Here is a 26,697-nt window from a genome sequence, read left to right as displayed (position 1 = left end):
CACCTTTCTCTCTTCTCTGCCAGCTAGTAGTGACTACTCACTTCTCCTTACTGAACATGTCTGACAAGGATTTGAATGACTTTCCCCTTTCCTCCACTCCCCCTAGTGTAGCCTTCCGGCACTGCATTTCTCAGGGAAAAAAGGAGAGCGAGAGAGAGAGAGAGAGAGAGAGAGAGAGAGAGGTGGGGAACAGAGGCCCCTCCTCCGGATGACATCAGTGCTCTATTGAAGCAGAGCTAGAAGCAGATTCAACTCCACATTTGTATTGAGCTCTACCCAAGCGATCTGTCCTGCTGCTCTCTCTCTCTGTCCTTGCTGCACGGCCAAGAGAATGTCTATGTGAGTGTGTGTGTGCGGATACCAGTAAACATGCAGTGCAGATTACAGAACTAAACGACAAGTGATAGTTCTAAACCTTTTGAGCGGTGCGTTCTTTTTTGGATCTGAAGTGAAATTCACCCCTTTTTTACCTGGATTGGATTATTACTTTTTTTCCCCCACATTCATTTTTCACCTTTTTTTTTAAGGATACCTAGGCCTAATACTTTATTTTTGTTGTTGATTATAGAGGTAAGTGTGTTTTTGGCTAGTCTGCTCATTCTGCAATCTCTGTTTAGTTTTTTAATGGATCCTCTTTTGCAAAGAAAAGAAGTCACCTACGTGATCATGTAGTTGCTAGCTAATTAGTTGCCCTCATTTTTATTCTCGGTCCTGCCGCAAAAGATCAGCCTGTCTGTCTCGTTGCGAGGACGATTGGATCGCAGTCTAATCAAGTAGGCATTGCATAGAATTGGCATCAAATGGCCTACTTTATATATATATATATATATATATATATATATATATATATATATATATATATATATATATATGCTGTCCAAATAATACCCTATGTTTTTACATTAAGAAATCTTGATCTCAGTATCAAATGGAGACAGCCTAACAGAAAAGGACTATTCCTCTCTCAGTCTCTTCAAACCCATGTCATGCATGGGTCTTCGGTGCGGATATATTCCCCTCTCTCTCCAGTCTCCTGTGCATTACGGAACGTCGTTCTTCAGAGACAGTGCAGATTTATATCTGTGTAACTGCTCTTTGATTTCCCACCAGTCTTTTTGTCTCATAAATACTTTAATAGAGCTCGTTCGTTTTTTCAAAACTCAATTGCTTTGGTGGTCAATACATAGTGGCATTATAAGCAACAGTGGCGTGACGGGGTGGTGGAATTCGCATAATTCCCCCCCTTTTTTCGTATGTATACACACAGCAGCATCTCTCGTCCTCCATCCTTTCCAAACCCACAGAGGGGAAAATAAATGAAGATGGTTCCGAATGCCTCAAAGACTAATGAGATTAGGGAATGGTGCGGTTGTTGCGGCTCTCCCTCCCTGTCATATAGTTGGGAGAAGAGAGAAGACGCCCCGGCGCACACAGTGCTGATCCATACGGCTAATAAAGCCTGGGTGTCTCCGTGAAGGGCAGCTGGCTGTACTATGACTGGGAAACTCCGCTAAAATGCGTCTCTCTCACAGGCTGCCCGGTGGGCGTTTGTGTCTCCCTCCCTCGTCAAAACAACCGCAACAAACCGATCTCTCTTTTAGATATATTTTTTTCTCCCCGATTATCGTAAAATTGCCGTGCAGCCTCTGCTCTTTAAAGCGTGTATAATAGGCGCCCCAGAGCACCATACGTTTTCAAAGCTCTGTGCGCAGCCAAGAAGGTAGCCTGTACTGTACACTCAGGCTGGTCTACTGCGGTGCACTCACTCACATATGGAAATATAGCCTATAGCTATGAGTTTCATATACAGCCTACTAAATGTGTCAGACTGGGAAGTGGAAAGTAGGCCTAGTTAATTTCACTCAACATCACATGGCATCATGATATATTAACAAAGCTTCGAGCGAAATGCGTCACATCACATCTACTGTACAATCTCACACTGACATATTTGTGATAATTAATTGCCATAATAACATAACCAGCCTGGAAAAGCGAGGTTTACACTGTCACTAACTACAACACCCTATTCTTACATGACGCCGATTGATTCGACTGTTTCTACAGTGCAGATTCACCACGCATTTCAAGTGGCTGCTAATGAAACATATTATGGTATCCAGCTACATTCTCTGATTCTCCCAACAAGAGAATAGAATTGTCATTTTGTGTAGGGCCTATGCAGTACTGTACGTGTGTCTTAACTCACCTCTGTATTATAAAACACATGGCCAATGCCTGATTAAACATGGCCAGAGACACTGATCTTCATTATACATGTAGGTAGGCCATGGCCATCCAATCTTTATGAACTATACAAAAATCAAAGGCCTAAATAGCAGCCATATTGCAGTCAATTAAACCTGCAATGCATTTGCATGCAAACTATAGACTCTAGTTTGGCTATAATGACCGCAGCTGTTGTTTTAGAGACAAAAACTAAATGCATATAGTCTGATTAACATGGCAGACAAACATGTGGACAAATCAAATTATCATCAGAGTGGCAGCCTGAGGCAGCAGTCACCATGCAGTCAATTTGCTTTCAGGGCTAATTTGCATTTCAGATTAACACCTAACCAGATCACTAGAGACACTATTCTCCATAGTCTGAGCAATACACATAAAAGATGTATGACACGTTTTCCTTTGTTCAAACTAATGATTTCACAATATTATGCAATTATGCAATAGCAGTTTTATGGCCATCATTTCTGAACCAATGTCCCAAGGCTTCTTGATAAATTGAATACACATGCAAGAACACAATGGAAACAAGCCCTCAGGGCTGTTGTTATCCTTTTAGCATCATTGTATAATCGTACCACTGTTGCAAACTGTTAATAAAGTAAAAGCTATATATTTTGAGCTATACTTTCCAACCCTGAATGGCCACTTCAATTCAATTAATTTAGGAGTTGAACAATGTCTCATCACCTATTTCCAACCAAAATACCCTTCATTTTAAAGGACATTTTAACATAGATAAAGCTTCTATAGCTACAGATGCAAGTTAAATAAGGCAGGCCTGCAGTGAGCTGCATGGTCTTGGGTGATAGTCATGGAGAAGCACCACCAGAACACAGTGTGTGTTGGAGTTGGAGCCTGTCACACATATAGGGCTCATCTTGCAGTGCCTACCACCCCCATGTGGGGAAAAACCATGCAGCTGCTACAGATCTCTCCTTTCAGACTGCTACAAAAGATAGACCCCCTGTCCGCCCCTACTCCCCCTTCTCGACCCGAATGGGCCGGCAGTGGTATCATCTGTTCGCCACATCCAAGGGAGGCCACGGGAGGCCTCATACCAAAAATCTGTGAAACTATTATAGATTTTCTCCCCTTTTCTTCCGAATGAAATGCGCCCTGTGTCCCTGTGAACTCAGATGTGACCATCAATGTTCCATTGTGTCGGAGCGCCACAGTAGGCCCCTGCTCTGCCCGCTCTCTTAATGCAACACGAACCCATGTGACGAGCAGTTGGACTTGGTTTACAAAACACGGGGAACACAACAATCATACGCTGCGAGATCCCACTGTGCTAACACCCACTGTGATAACCCCATTATCAAAGTCTTCTTGAGCGATGAAATGTGAGACTAAACAGCAACAGAAAGGGGTGAACAAATACAAGTTGACACTCTTGTGTGCATCCATATTTTGGTGAGAGTGATCTTCTTTAGCAATTGCAAAATTGCATTTTAACTTTCATGAACCGAATATAAACACTGGTCAGCCGGTTTCCCCCAATCTTCTGAACTTGTAATTGCACGTTTGCTTTAATCTCCATCGATGTTTTTGAACAAGGCAAACCCTATTTATTTTAGGAATGTCACATGTGTGAAATGTTTCCAGGCTTGATGTGTCCAAAAGTTAGGCTAGCCGTCAACTGAAAGACAGTATTTCCAAACTATAATGCGATTTTGAAAAATATAATCAAGAGCAGAAACATCACATTGATTTCCCAATGGAGAGCTGCACTGTTGTTCGAAATTAATTTCCACACTCATGAATAATTTAGCATTGAGCCATTACTATTTCTACTGCACTTTCCACCCTAAATTGCAACCCATGTAATATTATTCCTTACATTAGAAAGACTCAGATTCATTATAATCTGGTATACTTTTGACAGGCATGAAATTGTTTTTTCCTCCATTTTCTTCACAAAGCCTTTCTCTTTTAGTCCCATGGCTGTGGGGCACAAAGTCCTAGGCCCTGTTATTGCACACTAATGTGCACTTACCCTTGTAGAGTGTACTATCGCTATCAGTGTCCGGCATTATGTGAGCCTCCCACACTCTCAACTGAAAGGTAACTGGCTGTACATACATTCGACTATTTTAGCAGGCTGCTCAATTTAACTTGGCCAGTTGAGACTAAATGAAGCAGAAGCCTCTTCGCCTGCAGAAGAGACCTCTTGGAGGCCGGGGCAGCTTATTAGACCGATGGAGAAAGACATCCATCACTAAAAAACACTTTACCCAACAGCCCTCTCTCTCTCGAAAGAGTGAGTGAATGTGTGTGTGTGTGTGTGTGTGTGTGTGTGTGTGTGTGTGTGTGTGTGTGTGTGTGTGTGTGTGTGTGTGTGGTGTGCATGCGTGAACCATGAAATATATCTCGAATGTGACGAGAAAGGCTCAACAAAAACAGGCAGTCCCAAATATAAGAACTTTTAAGATGATTTATGTAGGCTTTAAGACACATGCTTCCCTTGTAAGGAACAATAGAGAGTGGGGGCCTGCTGTTGAAATCCGATGAGTATGAAAATCCCCCCCCCCCCCCAACAAAAAAGGCCAGCGGACCAAAGGCCCTCATGCTCACTGCACTCAATGTGAAGGAGGCCTGGTCTGCCCGGTTTTAGAACCCCTCCCCATAACTCACCCACAACCAGCTAATACAACGAAGTAGCAGAGCCCAAACTTCCAGTCTGACCATATCTCAAAATTGTGTGCCTCAGCGTGTTCATTAATAAGATTTATGATTTTCAGTGATGCGTTTACTCTTTTTGTCGGTCGTCTAACACTGGCTCGGGAGAGAGAGAGAGAAACCGTGTCAGTTGTTTGTCTTCCTGTCTACCAAGCAGTAGTCCGTAGAGTCACGTTTTGTCATTTCAATAGTTACTCTAACATGGTGGGGCTGCTGCTTTAGGTGACAGAGGTGTAGTCTGTATAGGTAGGCCCCGAAAACATGCAGAATGTTCTGGAACGTGATGTATAGACCTATTTATGGTGAGAACTGTCCTGTCTCGGAACCCCGCAAGACCATTATTCATCGTGCTAGGTCGGCCTTGCTGGGTTCTCTTGATAAACAGAGGGGGTAGACTAGACACTTATTCTCTTTAATGAAATCCTGACAGTTGAAATGTTTTAGAGGGAGAACTACAGACCCAATAGCATTCCATTTTACAAAAACAAGTTGAAAAGGAGCTTTTAGAAAGTGAAAACAGCTTGACTAAGCACTGCATTGAAAGTTCATTTGTATAGGTGTGTGTGTGTGTGAGGTGACGATGTCCCCTAAAACTCTAGCGCGGCCTTTCACATTTTGTTGTTCTGCCATGTCGTGTTCTGTCTCTTCTATTCCAGAAGTCAGTATGGGCCACATGTGTTGTTTGTCCCCCCCCCCCCCAGACACTAATCTATTACTAATTTAATACTGGACAGAGCGCCCGTGTTCAGATGGCAGCGATGCAACGGGACGGAATTATTATTAGAGAGCATCTCAGGAGTCATAATCGAGTTACAAGCCTCTCAGTTCTCTAATCTCCCGCTTGTCGTGGAGAACAACTGTTAAATGCCCCCCCGCCCCATGCACCTTTGCATGATGTTTTACAGCGCACTGTCGCAGTCAGTAGGGCCACACAAGAGTTACATGTGAGGACATGAAGCCATTGTGTTGTCAGAGGAAACATAACATTTTCTTTGGCAAAGGAAATTCTATTTTTGCTAAACAGCAGGCATTCACTGGCATAAAATTAGAGTGGGGGGCGGGGGAGGAGGAGGGGGGTCTTAGGTAAAAGCTGGGGCTGACAGGGTTTTTACACTGATGGGGCGTCTGTGCCCCCCCGCCATATGAAATTCAAATGGGGCTTCATCTGTCATGAATATCCTTTAGCAGTGTGTGGGTGTTTAAGTAAGGAGAGAGGCCGAGGGTGAGAAATGTGGGCTTCAATGGTAATGTTTCTACCTCATCTGTGGCCTTCACAATAGTCTTGTTTTAAAACCAGAGCAGATTGCATTGTTTTTTCTTCTTGTTTTATTTATTATCATCATAGAACCTGCTCTGAAGAAATAGCGAACCAGTGAGCTGAGCAGAGGGTAGGGGGGGGGTTCCACCCACCGCCATTGTATCACGGTCTAGGATCACTGTAGCCTTTCGTATGCACAGACATTCTTTGTAGTGTCACCATAGAAAAGAAGGGTGGTCTATAGGTGGGGGGGTTGACAAAGGTCAAACGACACAATCGTTGCTGAACGGGTCACTGAAGGTAGAGGGTTTTCTTCTCAGAAGAATAAGCTAGTTTAGAAAACAAAGCATAGAAATTGATAACTTTGGCAAATAAGATGAATCATAAAATGTATTAGTTTGAGAAGCGTTAAGGTTTCATGCTATTGAAAAAACACTCCTTTTTTGGACTCATCTTAATTTGTGTTGTCTATACTCGATAAAAGGTTATGCAACATTCACTGTCAAAGAGAACAATTGACTAAGATAACATCTGTTAATGCACTGAACTCAACTGACCAATGTAGCCTGCTCTCCACTATCCTCACTCTAAACTGCACACCAGCATTAAATTATGTCTACCTCTCTATTTCTTTCAGAGTGCCATCTCAGCTGTGAGGACGGGAGTAAGAGGAGACAGCATGAGCCCGGCCATAGACGAGTGAAGGAGGCTGGGCCTCAAAGGATACGCATCCTGCCTCTTTTTGGTTCTTTGGAGGGAAAGGACGTTGGTTACTTGCTTCGGGAAGAGACACCAGGGCCGTGGATTAATGTGCACACAGGGACAACAGGAGAGGAGCGGATTCTGGGTTACCTACGGACCTGGAGTAGGCCAGTGATCGAACAAGCCTGGATTGAGCCTGTGGAACGGTGGCTCAGTCCGGCTTTAACTCTACTCATGACCGCCGGGCTTGAACACAAAAAGGAGCCTTTGCTGGAACTAACCTCTTCTTGCACAGGAGCTTCTATGACACACAAAAACAACTAATTTGGGGTTAACGGCTGAAGACCGAAATACCTGTTCACTTGTCCGGATTTTTTTAATATTCTCTGAGATTGCACGCTTTGTTCAACGAGAGGAGATGCTTTATCTGTGGGCTTATCTGCCATGGTAAAGGCTTTGAAGGCATGAGTGCCTGACAACACAGAGGAGGGTCATCGTCCAAATAAGGATCGGCTCAGCAAACAAGTGGGTCAGGATATCACCAGAAGCCCCCCTCCCTGACAAACTTTTCCTCTTCCAAGAGGATAAGATCAAATTCAAGAGTAAATCTTGATTGGATTTCTGGTGGCTGCTGCTGAGGATTTAACACATCTTATAAATCAGGTATGACACATATGGATGGCAATGCCTCTTTCTGCTTCACTGACCACACACACCATAATTTCTAATGAGACGTGCAGTAGGAGAGGTCATGACAGGAATGCATAATTAAAGCAATAAATCAGTATTAGCCTAATTAAAAGGGAACTACACTTCAGTGGTCAGAAAAAAGGGGGGGAAAAAGACAGACATCTAGTTTGCACCCATCTGCGTTTGCAAATAATCTTAATATTATTAATCTCATTTGCAAATAATCTTAATATTATTAATCTCAAGGGACATATACCACAGATTTGTACATTTAAGATTTGGATGATTTTTATAGTATGAAATATAAAAGGTTTTAAGGGTTATACTGGGGTTTTCCCTCCTTCTTCATCAACCCAAATCTACAGTGAATATCAATCGGGTATCAATGTGCAGAAATAAACGGCACTAACCGTGGTTATGTTTTAACTGTTGCAAATAACTGTGATCATATTATGCAAGTAAAAATGTGTTGAATCCCTCAGAGGCATGGTTTCTGTCTGAGATGTTAAATTGTTAAAGAATGTAATCTCTTCCTTAAAGAGAGATTTTCTTCCCCGCTGAGTAAAATGCCAGATAAACTTGAGAATATATGAATAGGGAAATAGATAGGAATTCATCTAAAGGGACTAAAGAGCACGCCTGTTCCACAACTGTTCATCAACAAGGCCTGACATTGTTCACCCTGATAGTCTGTCACAATGAAAGGAAGTGTTGAGATACAGAAACGTGTAACACAACTAGGGAATGCGATTACATTTCAAAATCCAAGGCCACAAGCCCGAGCACAGGGATCCATTTCACACAGCTCAGACATTTAAAGGGATCCTTATCAACAAGAAAGAAATGAAAAAAGTTGTTCAACTTAGAAACACAAGTTACCACCAAATTGCTATCTTCTTTATAAGCGATGCAGAGACTGTTTGATAACAAGTAATTTTAGCGTACAATTTCTTTTGAACGACTGCCAATCCTAATAATCAATTCATATCAATTTTATAGGAGGTACACAAGTTGATTCTTTCAGCAGTTATTTAATATAGAAAGTGCTGCAGGCAGCGTTTTCAAACAAACACCAATTATGAGAACAGGAATTTGGCTCTCCTTTAAAGGCCTTGTGCATTAAATGTACCCTTGTGTCTCCTCCCCAGGGGCTCTTGAGTGATTAGACTGCCAGACAACACGGATTCAAGATGGTGCGTCAGAGCAAGGCCTTTCTGCTCTTCCTCATCAGGATGGGGCTGCTGCTGGGCCTGGCCAACCCCCTGGTGACCTCGGCCTCCTGTCCCTCAGCATGCCGCTGCGATAGGACCTTCATCTACTGCAACGACCGTGGCCTGACCTCCATCCCTACCGGCATGCCCCTGGACGCCACAGTGCTCTTCCTACAAAACAACCGCATTAAGAGCTCAGGTATCCCCACAGAGCTGCGCCGGCTCTCCAAAGTGGAGAAAATCTATCTGTACGGCAACAACCTGGACGAGTTCCCCACCAACCTTCCCCTGGGGGTCAAAGAGCTCCACCTACAGGAGAACAACATTCGGATGATCACGCACGCGTCTTTAGGACAAATTCCTTACATCGAGGAGCTGCACCTGGACGACAACTCTGTGTCCGCGGTCAGCATAGAGGAGGGGGCTTTCAGGGACAGCAACCACCTCCGGCTGCTCTTCCTCTCCAGAAACCACCTGAGCACCATCCCGTCGGGCCTGCCCATGACCATCGAGGAGCTGCGATTCGACGACAACCGCATCTCCTCCATTTCGGAACAGTCGCTGCAGGATCTCATCAACCTCAAGCGGCTGGTCCTGGACGGCAACCTGCTCAACAACCGGGGGATCGGGGAGATGGCGTTCATCAACCTGATCAACCTGACCGAGCTCTCGCTGGTGAGAAACTCCCTGACATCGCCGCCGGCCAACCTGCCGGGCACCAGCTTGGAGAAGTTGCAGCTGCAGGATAATCACATTAATCGTGTTCCGCCTGGGGCTTTTGCCTTCCTCAGGCAGCTCTATCGCCTGGACCTGTCCGGGAACAACCTGAGCAGCCTCCCACAGGGTGTGTTTGAAGATCTGGACAATCTCACACAGCTCCTGTTACGCAACAACCCCTGGCAGTGCACTTGCAGGATGAAGTGGGTGCGCGACTGGCTGCGGTCGCTACCCAGCAAGGTGAACGTGCGAGGCTTCATGTGCCAGGGCCCCGACAAGGTCAAAGGAATGGCCATCAAAGACCTATCCACAGACATGTTTGAATGCACTGAGTCAGACCTGGGCCTCACATACGAGACGAGCACAGTCTCCAACACTTTACCCCCCTCTCAGCCTCAGTGGCCCTCATTTGTGACTAAAAGACCTGTGGTGAAAGGGCCTGACATAGGGAAAAATTACCATAGCACTACCACGCCGTCGGGCAGAAAGATCATCACCATCAGTGTGAAGTCTAGCAGCGCGGACACGGTGCACATATCCTGGAGGGTGTCGGTGCCCATGACCGCCCTGCGGCTCAGCTGGCTGAAGCTGGGCCACAGCCCCGCGTTCGGCTCCATCACCGAGACCATCGTGCAGGGGGAGCGGACGGAGTACCTGCTCACGGCGCTGGATCCCGAGTCTTCCTATAGGATATGCATGGTTCCCATGGAGACCAGCAACATTTATCTGTCCGACGAGTCGCCCGTTTGCATACAGACCGAGACCAGCTCCCACAAGTCGTACAACCCCACGACGACTTTGAACCGGGAGCAAGAGAAGGAGCCTTACAAAAATCCCAGTCTGCCTTTGGCTGCCATCATCGGAGGGGCCGTAGCTCTTTTGGCAATAATCATGCTGGCGCTGGTGTGCTGGTACGTGCACCGGAACGGCTCGCTCTTTTCCAGGAACTGCACCTACAACAAGGGCCGCCGGAGGAAGGACGACTACGCCGAGGCCGGCACCAAGAAGGACACCTCCATCCTCGAGATACGAGAGACCTCTTTTCAAATGATCCCCATAAACCACCTCCCTGTGTCCAAGGAGGAGTTTATGATACATACAATTTTCCCACCTAATGGCCTGGGTTTGTACAAGAGCCCACACAGTGAGAACAGTATCAGCAACAGGAGCTACAGAGACAGTGGAATACCAGATTCAGACCATTCCCATTCATGATACCGCGTGTGGACATTCATTGATTGAGTGCGTGACGTGAAACACAGTGGCAAGACTTTTACAAAACACTGGATCTATAAAAGACTAAGGAAGCAATGTTCTGTACATTTGCCATATAATTTATATTTAAGGACATTTTATGAAGAGGAAGAACGTTCCGATTGCAGGCCATCGCTGAGCCATCAGTGGGTGTTGTAACTAACTGCAATTCTATATTTTAGGGATTTGTAGTAATTTGTACTGTATTTCCTTTGCTTAAGGTTACCGACCAACTAAAAGAAACTCTGTGTTCTACTGAGATATGATGACTTGTCAACTGTGAAAGTGGGTTTTCATTGCTGTGTTGAACAATCAGAATTTTAGAGAACCTTGTAGTATAAGCACACAGGTCATTCTTTAACTTTGTGGCAGTCTGGAAAAAAAACTAAAAGGCAAAAGAATAACACGACGTAAACGAATTAAGGCACAGCTGATCCACCGAAAGAGGCAAAGCAGGCGAGTTTGCCCTCTTTAAAGGATGTGTAGACAGAACAGCCGCATCCATGTCCGATAGAGACCAAGACAACCTGCTCTGGTCATTTACTTGGCATGGAATAGAAACGAGTAGAGGTGAAGTGCCATGCTTTAGTTTCTCTGCTTTGTTCAGTGTGTGAATTCTTTGTTTTGTGTTTGCAAGAAAGCAGGCACGCAGCACAGCAACCCAAGTAGGGCTCCTGTGTCTCTGACAGGCTTGTAATGCCACAGCACAGGGCACAAAAAGCACACCGACCTTTAGGAGCTCTCTGCTCCACAGATGTGAGGAGTGGAGAGGCTGACACACACAGAGGATCCCCCCAATTATCTATTTGTACAAGCCAACAAAAGGCCAAAGTACAATGGTGACATTCTTCAGTAGCGTGTACCATACGTTATTCTAGACCACCAGGCCAAAAAAAGACTGATTAAAAACATGTTGGCTTTCATTAGTATTCCACAGTGTCAGCGATTCCTTGTTATGAGTATTATTTTCTATTATTTTCCAATTGAACACAATTTTATGTTGCCACAACTTAAAAGTTAATTGTTCTTTACAATTGAAAACCAAAGTGCATTGTATGCCCTTTGGCCAGTCTTGTATGTGCCTTGATCCAATGCTTATTGTATTTAGCTTTTTAAGAAACCAGTGACTTTTTTTCATACACACTTGAATATGAAAAATATTGGTCATATTGCAGAATAAAAGTGGATAAAATAACAGGTTCCTCTCTCTTATCTCACATATACTGTACTTTACATGACCATTCAAAAAGTAAGAAATGTTAGTAGCGATGTCCAACTTCTAAAAAGTATGCCATGATCATACTTCTATTTAATTGCTCTGTTATCTTTATGTACTCAGGAGACTCCTGCTGTGCAAATGTGAACAGGCCTCTAGTGAAAAATAGAAGGTTTTAAGGGAGCTATTTACTCTTTCATATATAAAATACCCACCATCACGCACGCGCACACACGCACGCACGCACGCACGCACGCACACACACACACACACACACACACACACACACACACACACACACACACACACACACACACACACACACACACACACACACACACACACACACACACACACACACACACACACACACACACACACACACACACACACACACACACACACACACACACAGCACCTAAAAACACTTGGAGATAAAATATATATAAATACACATCCTACCACATTCCCCATTCTTTTCAAGGATGTGAGCTCTGAACTAGCTCACAGGCATGAAAAAAAATGCCCTTGCGAGAATACAGTGAACTCCTTAACAGTAACTCTCATATTGTTCTTGAAACCCAGCGTTCCACTCCATGGGCAGTCTGCGGAGCAACATCTGCTTGGGGCTGCTGTTGTTCTTTCGTGCGGTGAAGCCATGTGTGACTTATCCGATTGGCCAGAGAGGAGAAATATCACAGAGTGGAATGAGGTCTGTAGAGAGATTGGACTCTGGGGTTTGATGAGCCTCCTAGGCACCGAGTGCTACAGAAAACTAATGACGAGCCACCATATGGAGGGCTGGTACATGGAGACCCTGCTGGGGATGCCAGTCACTGCAGAGGACAAAATATATATACTTGGCTCCGGGCTCCGGCAGGCACCACAGTTAATAACGTGGGTTGCAAGCTCATTCAAGCAGGAACCCGCAAATAGGTGTGCACGCAAATACACTGAAATTATAGCCAACTCAAGCTTTTCATTAATAGCCATTTGGATGGGATACCATGCAGGGTAACTTACTGTTGATACATTCAAGGTCACACTCCCAAGACAGTTTACATCCATCATACTTGCACAAATGCACATAAGGACACAACACAAAACCATATCGCTCACACACACACCCCACAAGCCTTTAACACAGTGAAAGCTTTAATTACAGTAAGGGGAGCCGCTAAAAGCTGCACGAGTGATCCAAACCTTAAATATACACTAACGCTGCCCTATGCCCTATATCAGATCAGCTTGGAGTTAAAGTAAACCGTTTTGTCTGCTTTTAGAATGGTGTCTCGCCCTTGGTGACGTTTTGCACGTGTGTGTGAACGCAGTCAACATTTCTTTACTAGATTCTATATTTGGCTTGGGCTTTGGTCAGATCTTGTGCGAGTTAAATATAGAGAAAAAGAAAGCTATGAAAATCCTAATGAGAAAGCCAATTCAATTGCAATTCAAAGGAGCTTTATTGGCATGAGAAAACATATGTTTAAGTGTCAAAATATAATAAAAACTGTTGGAAAGGGGGAACGTATATACAGTTGGAGGGGGTACAGCATTGTGTAAACAGAGCTATGTCACATTTTGTCATTATATACATGTTATATTATATTATATATACAGGGTATAAAGCTATTTGAAACAAATAGCAGCAATCTTTTGCAGTCTATTTGGGGAAAATAGCAGCATTTCTTCTTCTCAAAATGATTTAAATAGTATACAAAAAAGCCTTGGCATCGGGTTCATATACTCACTTTTTCTAATTCTTTGCAGCAGGACGGCTCTACAGTGGCTCATTAAATAGCTAACAATAATCACAATTCAGATGAGTGTCTTGTACGGACACCAAAAATACAGCAATCATTATGTGAAATTAAATAGCTCATAAAAAGGGTTCAAGATTACTTGTCCTCAATAAGCTCGAATGAAAATCTGTTTGCATTTATCTCGGCTCCATTCTTTGTATCGCTCTCCTCTCAACAGGCTGATGAATAAGCTACCTTTTTAACTGTTCAAAGATTTAAAGTGTCTTTAGTGCCACAGCAGTGTCCACATAAGCTACTGATTGCAAGAAGCTTTTTCCAATCACTTTGGACTAAAAGACCCCACAAAACAATTCCAACGTGCCAATGACATCACTGCCATTTCATTAGCAAAGACGGAAAACCTTTTAAAAGCTACCTTCTGCTTACCATTATAAGTGTTATTGATGGTCTTTCTGTTTTAAATCAATTAAGTCCATGCATGGTCTCAAAATGACTGAAGTATCTGGGCCATTTGAAAGCTCAGAGAATAAGCAAACCTCACTAAAATATTCACCTGTGTGATAAATTGCAACTTAGCCTAATGTGCTGAATTGAACATGCTATTGTTATAGTGAACTGAATCACATTCCTCTTAAGACAAATGAGTATCTCTAACTAAGCGTCATACATTAAGCAGAGCAGCCTTTTGTCACAATCCGGGTAACCGAAGTATGAGACAAAATTGATGAACCAGACTCCTGGACGACCCTGTATGACCTTACTGATCTCTGACGACCCTTAAGTCATCTCTCCCTTTTAGACAATGCCTTAATCACTCACATGTTCTCACTGAGGTCACTGAAGTCATCACAACACAGGATGCCACATGCATTTTTCTCCCGGTTGTGACAATCGCACCCTAATCATGTTTTTCTTTTATGTATAGCGCCTGAGTGTTTAAAACTAATGAGGGCAGCTGCTGCGTCTGGCCCCGTCTGCCGTTTATTCCAATTGTAATGTGTTGGTCACATTTGCATGCCTATAGACGCCGGTATCAAAGCTCTCCCAGCATGACATCACCATGGCCAGTAGCTGACCACCAGGGTTCTTCTCCATCGGCACCATTAGTGTTGATCGAAAAAAAGGCAAAAGCCTTGTGACCCCTATGACTGATTAGGGGTCGATAAGGTCAGGTCACAAGCAGTTCAAGGATCCTTGGAGGTAAAAAATGAGCGGTTTCCCTATAGAGGTCAATGTGCCCCTGGTCAACAGGGGCTTTGATAGCTAACCTGTCCACAGTAGAAAGAAAGGGACTTGCATACCGGGGGTGGGGTTTCTTTTGTGTGCAATTCATTTGCCCGAATATATTTTTTCTCGAACTGTTGTTTGCGTCACACATTAACACTGAACGCGAATATTGCGTGGCGATGAAGCCGATTCTTCACAAATAAAGGCATCGACCTATATGAATGAGGCATCATCAACTATATGAATAGCTTTGATTGATTTTGTACTGCTTCTTCATGTCCCAGTGTGTATTGTGCCAAGGATCAACGTCCGGGCAGTAGCCACTTAGGATGACCATTATATTCTCCTCAAAACAGGACCCTTAAATCAATGTAGTGTTGAATCCGTCGACTAAAACTAGGTCGAAAAAAGTTTATGGACTACTACTACGAAACTAAATAAAAACTATGATGACTAAAACTAAAATAAATAAAGAAAAATAGACTAAAATGTGGGACGAGTGGAGATGAGATCCAGTAGAACTAAAAGCCATTTTATGTTTGGCTGCGCTCGGGTGCTTGTGAGCTTGTAGATCTGCTATTTTCAGCATGCAACCAATTGTAAAATAAGCCATTACGACGCCATCACACCGTGCCACAATTCATTTTTGCAGACAAAATCAACTGTAGATTTAGTCGACTAAAACTAAAACATTTGTGGTGACTAAATTATGACTAAAACTAAACATAGTTTTATTCAAAAGGCTATGACTAAAATTAAATCAACATTTGCTGTCAAAATCAACACTGGTATCCTGCTCAGGATCAACGTCCAGGCATTAGCCACCAATATATTCAGCTCTTCAAACCCGGGACCCTTAAATCAATGTGCATGGTCGTTATGTAATATGCCCACGCATAATATGTATATGCAGATCACTCACCATAGGTGTTGCATACAAATAACGATTGACTGACAAAGATCAGCCTCTTCAGCGTTGAATTCAGACACGCAATGCATTTGTTCACGTTTTCTGATTGGGTCGGTGGGGCTGTCACAATTATTACATAATCGTCTAATCGTGATTATTTGACATTATCGTGATTATTTTGTCATAATCGTCATAATCGTGAAGGTTGAAAAATGTCAGAAATAGTGGAAATAGCAGATCTACAAGCTCACAACGCGTCGCATCGCGACGCGTTGTGAGCTTGTAGATCGGCTATTTCCACTATCAATGTTATTTTTTAACTCATTGAGTGCCTATCCCGAACTAGTTCGGGATTATTATCGCATCCCAGAGTGCCTATCCCGAACTAGTTCGGGATATAAAAAATAAAAATTGAATTTTTTTTTTGGACCCCATCAAATCTAGTGAACATGATTTCAATCGCGATTTTGCATGTTCCACCCCCATACAACCCCATCTAACATACAGGGCAGCCATTTTTGTTAACATAACATGTAAAACATAATGGCTATTATCTCAAGAATGCCTGAACGGATTTCCAATCGGATTTTTTTGTTTGAAAGCTGTGAACAAACTGCACAAATCCACTCCAATGCAATCCAGGATTGCATTGGATTTTTTAGAGCTCATTCTTCTCTGTTTTTTTCCCATGCATGAGGTGTGCAAGGTTTAATCGTGGCTAAATTGCCGAAAATAGATCTTCTAAAATGCTTGGTAGCCAATAGCTAACTTCAAGCTAACTTCATTCTCTTCCTGTACATGCACAAAGGAAAGTGTTCTGGCAAGTCATGGCTCCAGGGCTTGGGCATGCATTACCAGCATATCTCTATTATTCTATGGCCACTGGGCGCCCTCTAGTGGTGATAGGGTGGCACTAAATGAGTTAAGTAGTAATTTATTTGTGTTTAGGTTATGTATCATATCTACCATATGCAACTTCAAAGCCTAAAAGCCAAACAGAAATGTAAAATTATCAACGTCAAAAACACAATTAAATCGTTAATCGCCAATTATTTGATTATTATTTGACAATTAATCGTCATGTAAAATGTCATATCGTGACAGCCCTAGTCGGTGAGCAAGTTTACATGAACAGAACATGATAAACATCTATGCAACCGCTAAAAACAACTGTTATTATTTTAATTCTGGCAAAAAACTGGGACAATTTCCTAGTGAATGCTGAAACTGGGACGTGTGTCGCTTTTCTTTCTTCTTGGGGAAGTTTTGTATTTTTTCTTCTTTTTAATGTTCAACTATAATGACATGCCCGAAATAGGGACACCGGGTTGAAAGTGGTTAAGGGGCATTCCACGGTACATGCCTATCAGAGACATTATAAAATGGTGAAAAACACAAGGAATAAAAGGTTATAATGTGCGGCTAATGGCTTAAATGTCTTCTGAACCATAAAAAGGCTTACAGCATTAGGCACAGCCTGTGAGCTGATACTGAGAGGGTGCATTTGACTTTTTTGTTCTTTAAAAACCAGTGAAATGGTTTATCAATTCATTATTCATGCCAGCCAGGCTAGTGTGGGGTTTGGGAAAAAAGATAAGGAAACGTGTATGGCTGTATTACGGAATTAGAATTACTAATGTCCTGACAAAGTTAAAAAACCCCAGTCACAGAGAACTCAACTTGATGGTAAGAATGTGCTCTGATCAACAGGGAAGAGCTGTAGGAATGTCTGACAGGCAATTAGAAGAATAAAAGTGACTTTGTTACTGCAATGTATTACAAATAAACAGCATCTGCAAATACTCATAGTAATTTAGATTACATTGTGCTAAAAACATCTAATTCGTGAACCGATATGTAAGCATTCTATTTAGGAGTTGCTTGTTTTTCCTACTGACTATAAACATCTTGCACATCAAACGGGCCTCTTATTTAACAGCTTCTAAATGCTGAGTCGTGCTGAGGTCCCAGAGCCAAACCCAAGCTCTGGGCCTCCCATAATGCCTGCACTCTTGCCAAAGTTTAAATGTTTGCATGCGTGTACTGTGTGTGTTTGTGAATATGGCAGGGAGAGAGAGAGACTATAAGAAAGATTTTGTATTCTGTATTAATGGAATGTAATACTCTGATATGAGGTGATTCACTCAACCACCCCTGCCAGGCTAGTTTGTTTAAAATAATCTAAATGTGCTGATGAATGTACTGTACACTTTGTGTGTGTGTGTGTGTGTGTGTGTGTGTGTGTGTGTGTGTGTGTGTGTGTGTGTGTGTGTGTGTGTGTGTGTGTGTGTGTGTGTGTGTGTGTGTGCGCGCGCGTGCGTGCGTGCGTGCGTGCGTGCGTGTGTGTGCATGTGTATACCTAGTAAGTGCTAGGGGTCAGGACCCATCTGTTTACGTACTTCATAAACAACGAAAAGGCAGAAATGGTGACAACGATAGTCAGTGGCTCAAGAAGAAAGGGCGGTGCGTTCATTCGCATGCATTCTCCAAGTGGGAAGCCACAGAGTCACTAATCAGTTTTTCATTTGACAATCAAAGCCTCATGGCGTTCCCACATTCAAACGCCCGATGCGTGTGGGGACGGCCGCTTGCGTGCGGTGCGCGTCAGACGAATGACAGACAAAGACCAACGCGGACACCGCGATTGAGATCGAGTATGTGGTTGCCGTTCGTTCCCGACGATGGCAGAGCGGCAATCGCGGCTCATTGGCGCGCACACGAGCAGAATAACCTGCTTTCTCTCTAAATTGTCCCCTGCTTTGTCCTGTGACTCTGTGTATGTCCCTCTCTCCTGTGAGTCACATTCACAGCCTGGTGGTGCTGTAAACCAGGGGAGGTGAGCGTGGCGCGTCCCTGGCGGGGGACACGTCAGGAGTGACTGATGTGTGCCCGTGCGGGGGTGTTGTCCTTTCCCCTCCGTCTCTGACCAGCACCCCGCACCCCCCCCTTCCTCCAGGGCAGGACCCTCCCTCCGTCTCTTCACATTACTCAGTGACCTGAGACCGCAAGGCCCCCGAAAACTCAACCAGCTCCTCCGTCTTCTTAATGAATCCAATTTTTTGCCTGAAAGCACACAGCGTTCACATGCATCCGTCGGGCGCTCTAAATTACCTGACATTAATACAAATTAACCAGAGCCAGCGCCGTCAAAGACGGTGCCACCCGGCAATGGTGTTTGCACGATGACAATGCGCCTACGTCGCCTCCCGCCCCACCCACCCAAAATAGAGTCAATAACCCCGTTTAAAACAAGGCCGCGACGACGAGACAAGCAGAGGGCTGTTTGTGCCATTACATCATGTATTATACACAATATGTTATTGAAAATCCCTATATAATTGACTCTCTTCAATGGCGCCCATTAATTCCTGTCTCCCATTAAGTGGTTTAAATGATCTCGTAAGAGGCCATACATCTCCTTATGCCCTTTATGAGATCAACACCACTTCGCCCCTCAGAACTTAATCGACCCTAAGCCCCATTTGTCCAAGAAGTCTGATGCGGGGGAATAATTATTTAATTCCTAAAGGTCCTGAACATACCAGTGTGTACATTACCCCCAGCAGATCTGCAGGGTCTGGAGTGGGAGGTAAGAGTGCGTCTTCGATCCATTCTCCACTTTCATTTGCGTTAAGCCAGCTTTAAATGTCAGTACAGTATTTGCATGCCAATGTGGCTCAGTCTGCAGCTCATTATTTTCAGATGTTGACAGCCTAATCGCATGCAAGTGCAGCCCACTATGCTAACCTAATGTTTGGTACGGCCAAGCCATACTGAACAGCTAGCCAAGGTTGGTCCCCGCGATATCCGTCTGTACTGTAGCCATCCTATTCCTAATTCACTTTGCTATGCAGAGAAACATAAACCGGACAAAAACCCAGATCAACACAGCATAATCAGCTCATCCGTAATGACAGGAACCGTTCCTTGATGACCAATCAACAGAACAGTACACAGTGAAATCCTCTGTGTACAAATGGAGCTCTCTCTTCCGACATAAATTAATAGTGTGGGTTTTATACTGCCTGAGGTCACAGGAGAAAATAACACTTTTGTTACAAGAAAACACTGGTTTACGAAGACAAATCGTGGTTCTATCAATAGATGTGAAATATGCACGAGCGCACGTCTTTCCACAATGTTTCACACCATGTCTGGCGGACTGTCTGGAACTATGAAACAGAACAGAGAACAGATTTACAACATTTATAACATACATTTTAGAATCTCCTGTTAATTTCCCCACCTCTGGTGCCAAGCATAAAGACTGAACAGGAGAGTAAAACTCTGCCTCTTTACAGTTCGGAGACATTGCCCCTTTGACAGTTTAACCTTCAGGCAAGACCTCATTCTACCTCTCCAGGGAGGCCCACCATGGCTCCTCATTCACCCAGACAGAAGCTCCTCCACAGCCCTCAGCTGGAGCCCGAACATTCAGGGTCTAGCCCAAGGGTATCTGTGGGTTCTGGGACGTCTCAGGGAGGCGCACAATTCCGCCATATCAGCACCTTTTAGGGTTGTAAATATACAGGCTGTCACCATTTATTGAGCTGCTGGAGGGAGAGTCCAGACAACTCAAGGCCTTTAATTACTGCCCTGCCCATAGGACACCCAGGCGTCACACAGAAGATCACTGTAACTCAGTGAAAGTGACAGACAGACATCGCCTGAAAGACAAGATCATTTAGGCCGGCAAACACGGGCGGTGTTATGTAAAAGGTTTAATTTGGAGTCTGTACACACGCTATTCGCAGAGTCGCAATCGGAGTTACCAGACAAGTCGGCAGTGATGACATCACACGTTCGAAACCGCACAAACGCCGCTATATGACCATCTCCCACTTTGAGAAGAGTGGGAAAGTGACAGCGGTGTCAGCCTGTGACTGCACACAAGTTATGCACACAGACAGCGCCGGGAAGACTGGAGATACACCACAACTCACACCCATCTCAACCCGCCCCCACACACAGCACGCACACACACACACACACACACACAAGCAAGCAGCTGCACAGAGACACAGAGAAAGTGAAGAGGAAAGAAGAAGTTTTGAGGGAGAAGAAGAAGCCACCAGTAGGCAGGCGCAGGGTTGGTGGGATGTGGGATTAATTAAATGCTGCTGTCATTGTGGCATGGTGGTGACACGCAGCCACACGATTACTGAGATCTCAGTGTGTGAGAGAGAGGAATCTGCTCCCGCAACTCATTTCCTCCACATTGAGGGGGGAGTGTGTGGGGGGAGGGGGGGTGGTGATGAGGGGCGGGGGGGTGGCGACAAAATGGGACCGTCTGTCGTACAGAATACCAAGAAAGAGAATCGTTTTTCATTTGGAGGAAGTTCCGAATCCAAAAGGGAGGAGGAAAGGGGAGGGCAACGAAGGGATGCTGGAGGGGGATAAGCGGAGATTCTTTAATTTTTTTTCCCTTGTCGCATAAAAGTCCACTGCGTGTATTTCATTGGGGAGAATCACTGCGGTGGAGGGGAGTGAGAGGGAGGGAGGGAGGGGGAGGTCAAAGGATGTAAGCCACTGTAATCCTAAGCTCTCAACTGCTTAAAACCTGCTCAAGTCTCCGGGGCGATGTGTTGCGTCTATGGACGCTATGACTCCTCCCGCACAGCTTAAACTAAACATCTGGCCGTACCACTTTCTCTCTTCTGCATTCTGTTGATTCTTCTTCTAAACAACGTACTGAAACATTTATAAGTCAAACCGCCATCCCCTCCCAAAGAAAGAGAAAAGAAAATAACTGAGGCACAAGCCATGTTCTCACCAAATGCTGACACCTATTAGAATCATTCTAAGCCACATATATACAGTAGTTGTCAGATTCTAGTACATCGTCCTGCCTCACTGTTAGGGATGGGACGATACGAGATATTATCGTTTATCATGATAAAAAACACTCACGATAATCGTATCGTGGAGATTTTATTTATCGTGATATCCTCCTCTGTCATGCACTGGGATGAATTCACCTTTTATTTCCCAAGCTGCATATCCAGTACCATTTAAACCCTCTATAATTGGTAAAAGGTACTTATAATATACATAAATGATAGTCTTTTTTTCACTCTCTATCAAATGTCTTTGCCAAAAAATAGCCGATCTACAAGCTCACAACGCGTCGCATTGCAACGCGTTGTGAGCTTGTCGATCTGATATTTTTTGGCAAATGTTCAACCCCAGGATAATGAATGTTGGGGACATTTTGATTATTGCGATAATATCGTAAATCGCGATTTCTTTGGTCACAATAATCGTGATATGACATTTTCATATCGTCCCATGATCCCTACTCACTGTTTAGAATCACTGATAACAGGAGTGCCTTCATTGCAAAGTTAATCATTAAAATAAATAGATACGTCTTGGGGGGGGGACTGTGACAGACAATCCAGCTGTGCTTGGGGTGTAGGCGTGGAAGTATGCGGCAACTAGCTTTGGAGTGCGAAGGGTTGCACCCCAGCCCCAATGTAATTAGCAGTGATTCTTATTAAAGGTGATAGCTTTGGTGAAAACAGGATCATGCTGTAGATAAGGTGGCATCGTAGAGAGCTGTGGGACTTATTAATTCACACTTCAGTCCGAGGCAAGTAGGGAAGGCTTCCAGTCAGAGGAAACTAGCGCTGAACACACGTTGGTGGAAGTCAACCAGTACTGGACTTAGGCAGATACGATACCGATGTAAGGGGTAAAACTAATTCTGATATTGATATCATATTAAAAAAAAAACTCATGTTTTAAATTATCCCTCACACGTTATTGTCCAGTGCACTGACACAGTCGAATACACTGAAAATAATTACAACTATTAATTCACTACTATCAAAGAGTATGTTCCTCAAATGGTCCCAAGGTCCACAGCGCTGTTGATGAGCGCTTGTCAAAATGGTGTTTTCTGTGGTTTACGATAGTGGCCGCTCTACCGCACACATCAGTGTTACCAGGAGGACTATAATTCCCATGATGCAACTGGAAATGGCATCGTCCCAAAATTCCCTGTTCCGTCCAGCTCAATGTTACGAGATTCAGAAAAATCCATGTATCTCGGATTCTTTTCCCAGAATGCGGTTTTTTACAGGTGAAAGAAAAGACGATTGTCTGCCCCTCCAGATAGCTTTTGTTTACATCTGATCTGGTCTGGCAAAAATAAGGTGAAAAACCGTGGCAGAGGCTACTGAATTAATTAATTAATACCGTCGATTTATTTAATTGTCCCTCACATGCGGTTATTAAACACTTGTGACAAAGGTAGGCAGCATATTTTACAGTTTAATAATAAACATTATTGTCCAGTGCACTGAAACAGTAAAATGCACTGATAATAATTACAACTATTAACTCTCCTACTGCCAGATTATTTATTTATTTATTGGGTCTGGTGCCATCAAAAAGCGGCTTACCTTTGCGACGTTATAGTAGATAGACAGACAGACATTTATTTATTTATTTTTATTTTTTTTGGTTGTGCAATAGTGCACTTTGGTCTGCCAGGCAGCAGAGGGCGGCGTCATGCGAGAATGAATGTGAATTTGCCTGTTATGTGTTGAAGAAGAAGAAGACCAGTCACTGGCCACAGAGCCTTACAGCCAGAGGAAATCAACAAGGAAGTGAATTGTTCTCCGTTGATCTAACGCATAATGGATTTTTTACACCATCACCGCGGAAAATGTGTTTACAGTAGACGGCCGCGCGACCCCTCATCAGCTTACAGTCATCAGACGAACGAACCGAACGAGCGCCGTATTGGCGGAGAGGTCTTGCGAAATCGGGCGAACGTGAACGTTCAAAGCGTTGGGAGAGTTAAGAAAATACAAATAGAACACTTTCTAATTTACCCTAAGCTTTTTCTTCTACTTTATGTTATGCATAATACTATATAGGCCAATAATCAGCAGACAGAATCAGCTCATCGATAAATCAGGCTCTAGTCAGAATTCACAAAAGTAGCAAGCATACATGTGTTACTGTGTCTGTGTCCTTGAATTCGGAATTTCTTTGAACATTATCCCTGGGCCCAAAAAGATATTAAATCATACCAAAAATACATTTATGGTTGTTTGAAATAATTGTGCTGTTAACAAGGTCAGTCAAATCCCTTTTAATCTCTCTCCGAACTCGGAATGGCATTGAAAAGATTGGTTTGCAGAGATAATAATGAACAATTAATCTTGCGGGCGACCGTTCCTCCTGTTCCACTAATGCCAACTAAAGGATTGTGAGCACCTCCCAAATTAAAACTCCTCAAGAGTCAAATGAAAATTTTATATTACCACAAGCTTTAAGGCCTTCTAATTATTCATCTACTAAAATATGCAGACATTTCATTTAAACAAAAACTTCTCCTATTCCTGCAAAACACTGCTGGGTATGCTGGCAGGCCTATTCTTCATTTCCTAATAATATGCCACATTATTATTAGCTGGGGGAGATAACAGATGAAGCACACGTACATGGATGGCATTGGTGCACTAATCAAATTAGGAGGTGCACGCTGTGCAGGTGACATCATTTCAGAGGGGCTACCGAGGCTGCCCAGAAACATGCTAAGCGAATAATGTGACAGACGGAGTCTCTCCGAATTAATAAGCAAAGCCAGGGACAGTGACTGTCTGTATTTTTGCCGTCTGTGTCGTCCCAGACCGGTAGCATTGCACACTAGCCATAGACAGGGACATGCAGAGAATGTTAGAGAGGCAGGGGCTGACATTTCTAAAAGGGCCTTTTGGTGGAAATATCGGGAATTGCAGACCTCCAAGCTCACACTGCGACGCGGTGTGAGCTTGGAGGTCAGCTATTTTCGGTACTTGAAACCTCATTAAAGTAAGTATAGTTAAGTGAATACTGGATGTGTGGCGTCCAGTATTCACAGAGAGAGCAATTCTTTCAACATAGATGCTGCATTCAAGTTCAGGAGAGTTTGGACGAGGCAATTCTCTTGAATGCTGCCTTCAGGTATGGCATGAAAAGAGGGCATTTGCACGTCTTTCTCCATAGTAAAAACTGCTTTAATGGTCTGGAGAGGACACTTTTTACAGACAGATATAAGGGCATGGGGCTCAAGCCCCCTTTGATGTCTATGTGTGCACGTGGATGGCCATAGACACAGCCAAAGTGTTCCCATACTGGTGCTAATGCGACAAGGGCATTGGCTTTTGTGTGAAGTCACCAGAAGCTGACAATGGCACCACGAGTTTGGTCATTAATCACACAGACGCCTGCTTGTGTCCATACATGACACGAGGGCAGGGCTGTAATGGGAGAGAGCCCGATCCCTCTAACATGGACCTTCACCCCGGGAGCCCCCATGGACCCCAATGAAGGAGGTCCCACACATTCATGGTTACCAGGTCACTAATCAAATTATGTTGATAGCCAGGGATAACACGCAGCACAACAGAATTCATTTAGTATCCCTCACCTCCTTTGTCTCCTCTCTGCCAGGACATCAGTGGGGTTCAGGATAGAATAAGTGACCCCCTTTTTTTTCCTCTCTTCTCGATTTATTAGGATCTCCCCCCAAATGAATGGTGTGCCTTATGGAAGGAGCATGAATTACGTACAACAATGAGGGGAAGGTAATTTGGAACTTCTGAGGACGTGGACGTCGTTGCCAGAAGAGTATGCAAATGCGAAAATGCAAATCGTCAACAAGAGCCAGATGGCCATGGTTTTGGGCAAATTCAGTTAGCCAAGCATAAGTAATGTCTCACATTATTAAGCATGGCCAGACCATTATTAGATAACATATGCGGGCGAGAGGGGGGAAAAAAATGTGATGCTGAGGTGAGGTCTGTCCATCCATCACTAGGGGTGATCATTTGGTTATAAGTCCCCCGAGGTGACCAAACCAAACCCAACCCTGGCACTGGGTCAGACAGGACCGCGCGCGTGCGTGTGTGTGTGCTGTGCGTGCGCCCACACGTGCGCACGTCAGTCCCTAAAGGGTTCTAATACCTTTGCTACTGTGTAGCATTTTAATTACTCCTGAGATGACAGAGTGGATCTGGCAGTTCATGTATGTTCTTAGGGGGGGTGCGTTGACTGACGGTGCCAAACCAACCCACAGGCCCACCGCGGCCGGCCAAGCCCTCAGGCCTCATTCTGGACAGGTGCTTCATCAGAGGTCACCCGCCTACTGCCCGACCACACAAAAGCCTCGGTCTGTCTCCGCCAAATTGACCAGAATGGTCCAAAAGACAACCCCATGTCCTGGGCTGACTCTGGTCTACGCAATGAATTTTGATGAGCGCGGTAAAAAAAACAAGTGATTTAATAAAATACAAGTTAAGAGGATAACGGAGGAGATAAATACATCAAAATTGAAGGGCATGCGGCTATAGAGCCTTGCCCGAGACTGCCAATCAGTAGAATAGCTTTAGGTATTGATTGGATTGTCTGCCAGGAGAATCAATTTCATTGGACTCCTTTCATTAAGAGACGGCAATTAATGCATTCTGTAACAGATAACGGGAGCCACTAAAAAGGAGATTCCTCTCGTTGCTGCCACTGCTAAATGGAGGATGGTCTGTCACTTTGGACAAGGGTCCAAAATAATTAAGTCTAAATTAAGGTTTTACGATGTGGAAGTGGGCCAAAAGCCCTTGTTTTTAACACTTACTATAGTGGGTTGACGAGGAAGAAAGTAAACATTGCGTGGGAGAAGATTAGATTTGCGGTCAGTTGGGTGAACATTAAATTGCCCGCCTGTTTTAATACATTTACAGTTTAGCTCATTTGGTCTAACATGCCTTCTCCATTCGGTGGATGGCTTTTTATCATCAGTCCACTCCTGTATACCAGGGGTTCTCAACCTG

At 44.0% G+C, this 26,697-nt stretch overlaps 2 protein-coding genes across 3 annotated transcripts in view; one reads left to right on the top strand and one right to left on the bottom strand.

Moving 5' to 3' along the window:
* Positions 1-26,697, bottom strand: part of macrod2 (mono-ADP ribosylhydrolase 2) — a 734,857-nt gene that overhangs the window by 596,528 nt on the left and 111,632 nt on the right. The gene's annotated exons all lie outside the window — the stretch shown is intronic.
* On the top strand, positions 303-11,846 carry flrt3 (fibronectin leucine rich transmembrane 3). Its single transcript, XM_080739772.1, has 3 exons — positions 303-570; positions 6,825-7,552; positions 8,728-11,846. The coding sequence occupies exon 3, from the start codon at positions 8,770-8,772 to the stop codon at positions 10,720-10,722; it is 1,953 nt and encodes a 650-aa protein (XP_080595898.1). The 5' UTR covers positions 303-570; positions 6,825-7,552; positions 8,728-8,769; the 3' UTR covers positions 10,723-11,846.

This window comes from Nannobrachium achirus, assembly GCF_963921795.1.
Source record: "Nannobrachium achirus genome assembly, chromosome: 13".
NCBI classification, from domain to species: domain Eukaryota; kingdom Metazoa; phylum Chordata; class Actinopteri; order Myctophiformes; family Myctophidae; genus Nannobrachium; species Nannobrachium achirus.
The sequence above is the reverse complement of the archived record's forward strand: the minus strand, read 5'-3'. Positions and strand labels throughout refer to the sequence as shown.

Coding starts and splice junctions, on each gene's coding strand:
- flrt3 (XM_080739772.1), top strand. CDS start 8,770: ATGGTGCGTCAGAGCAAGGCCTTTCTGCTCTTCCTCATCAGGATGGGG.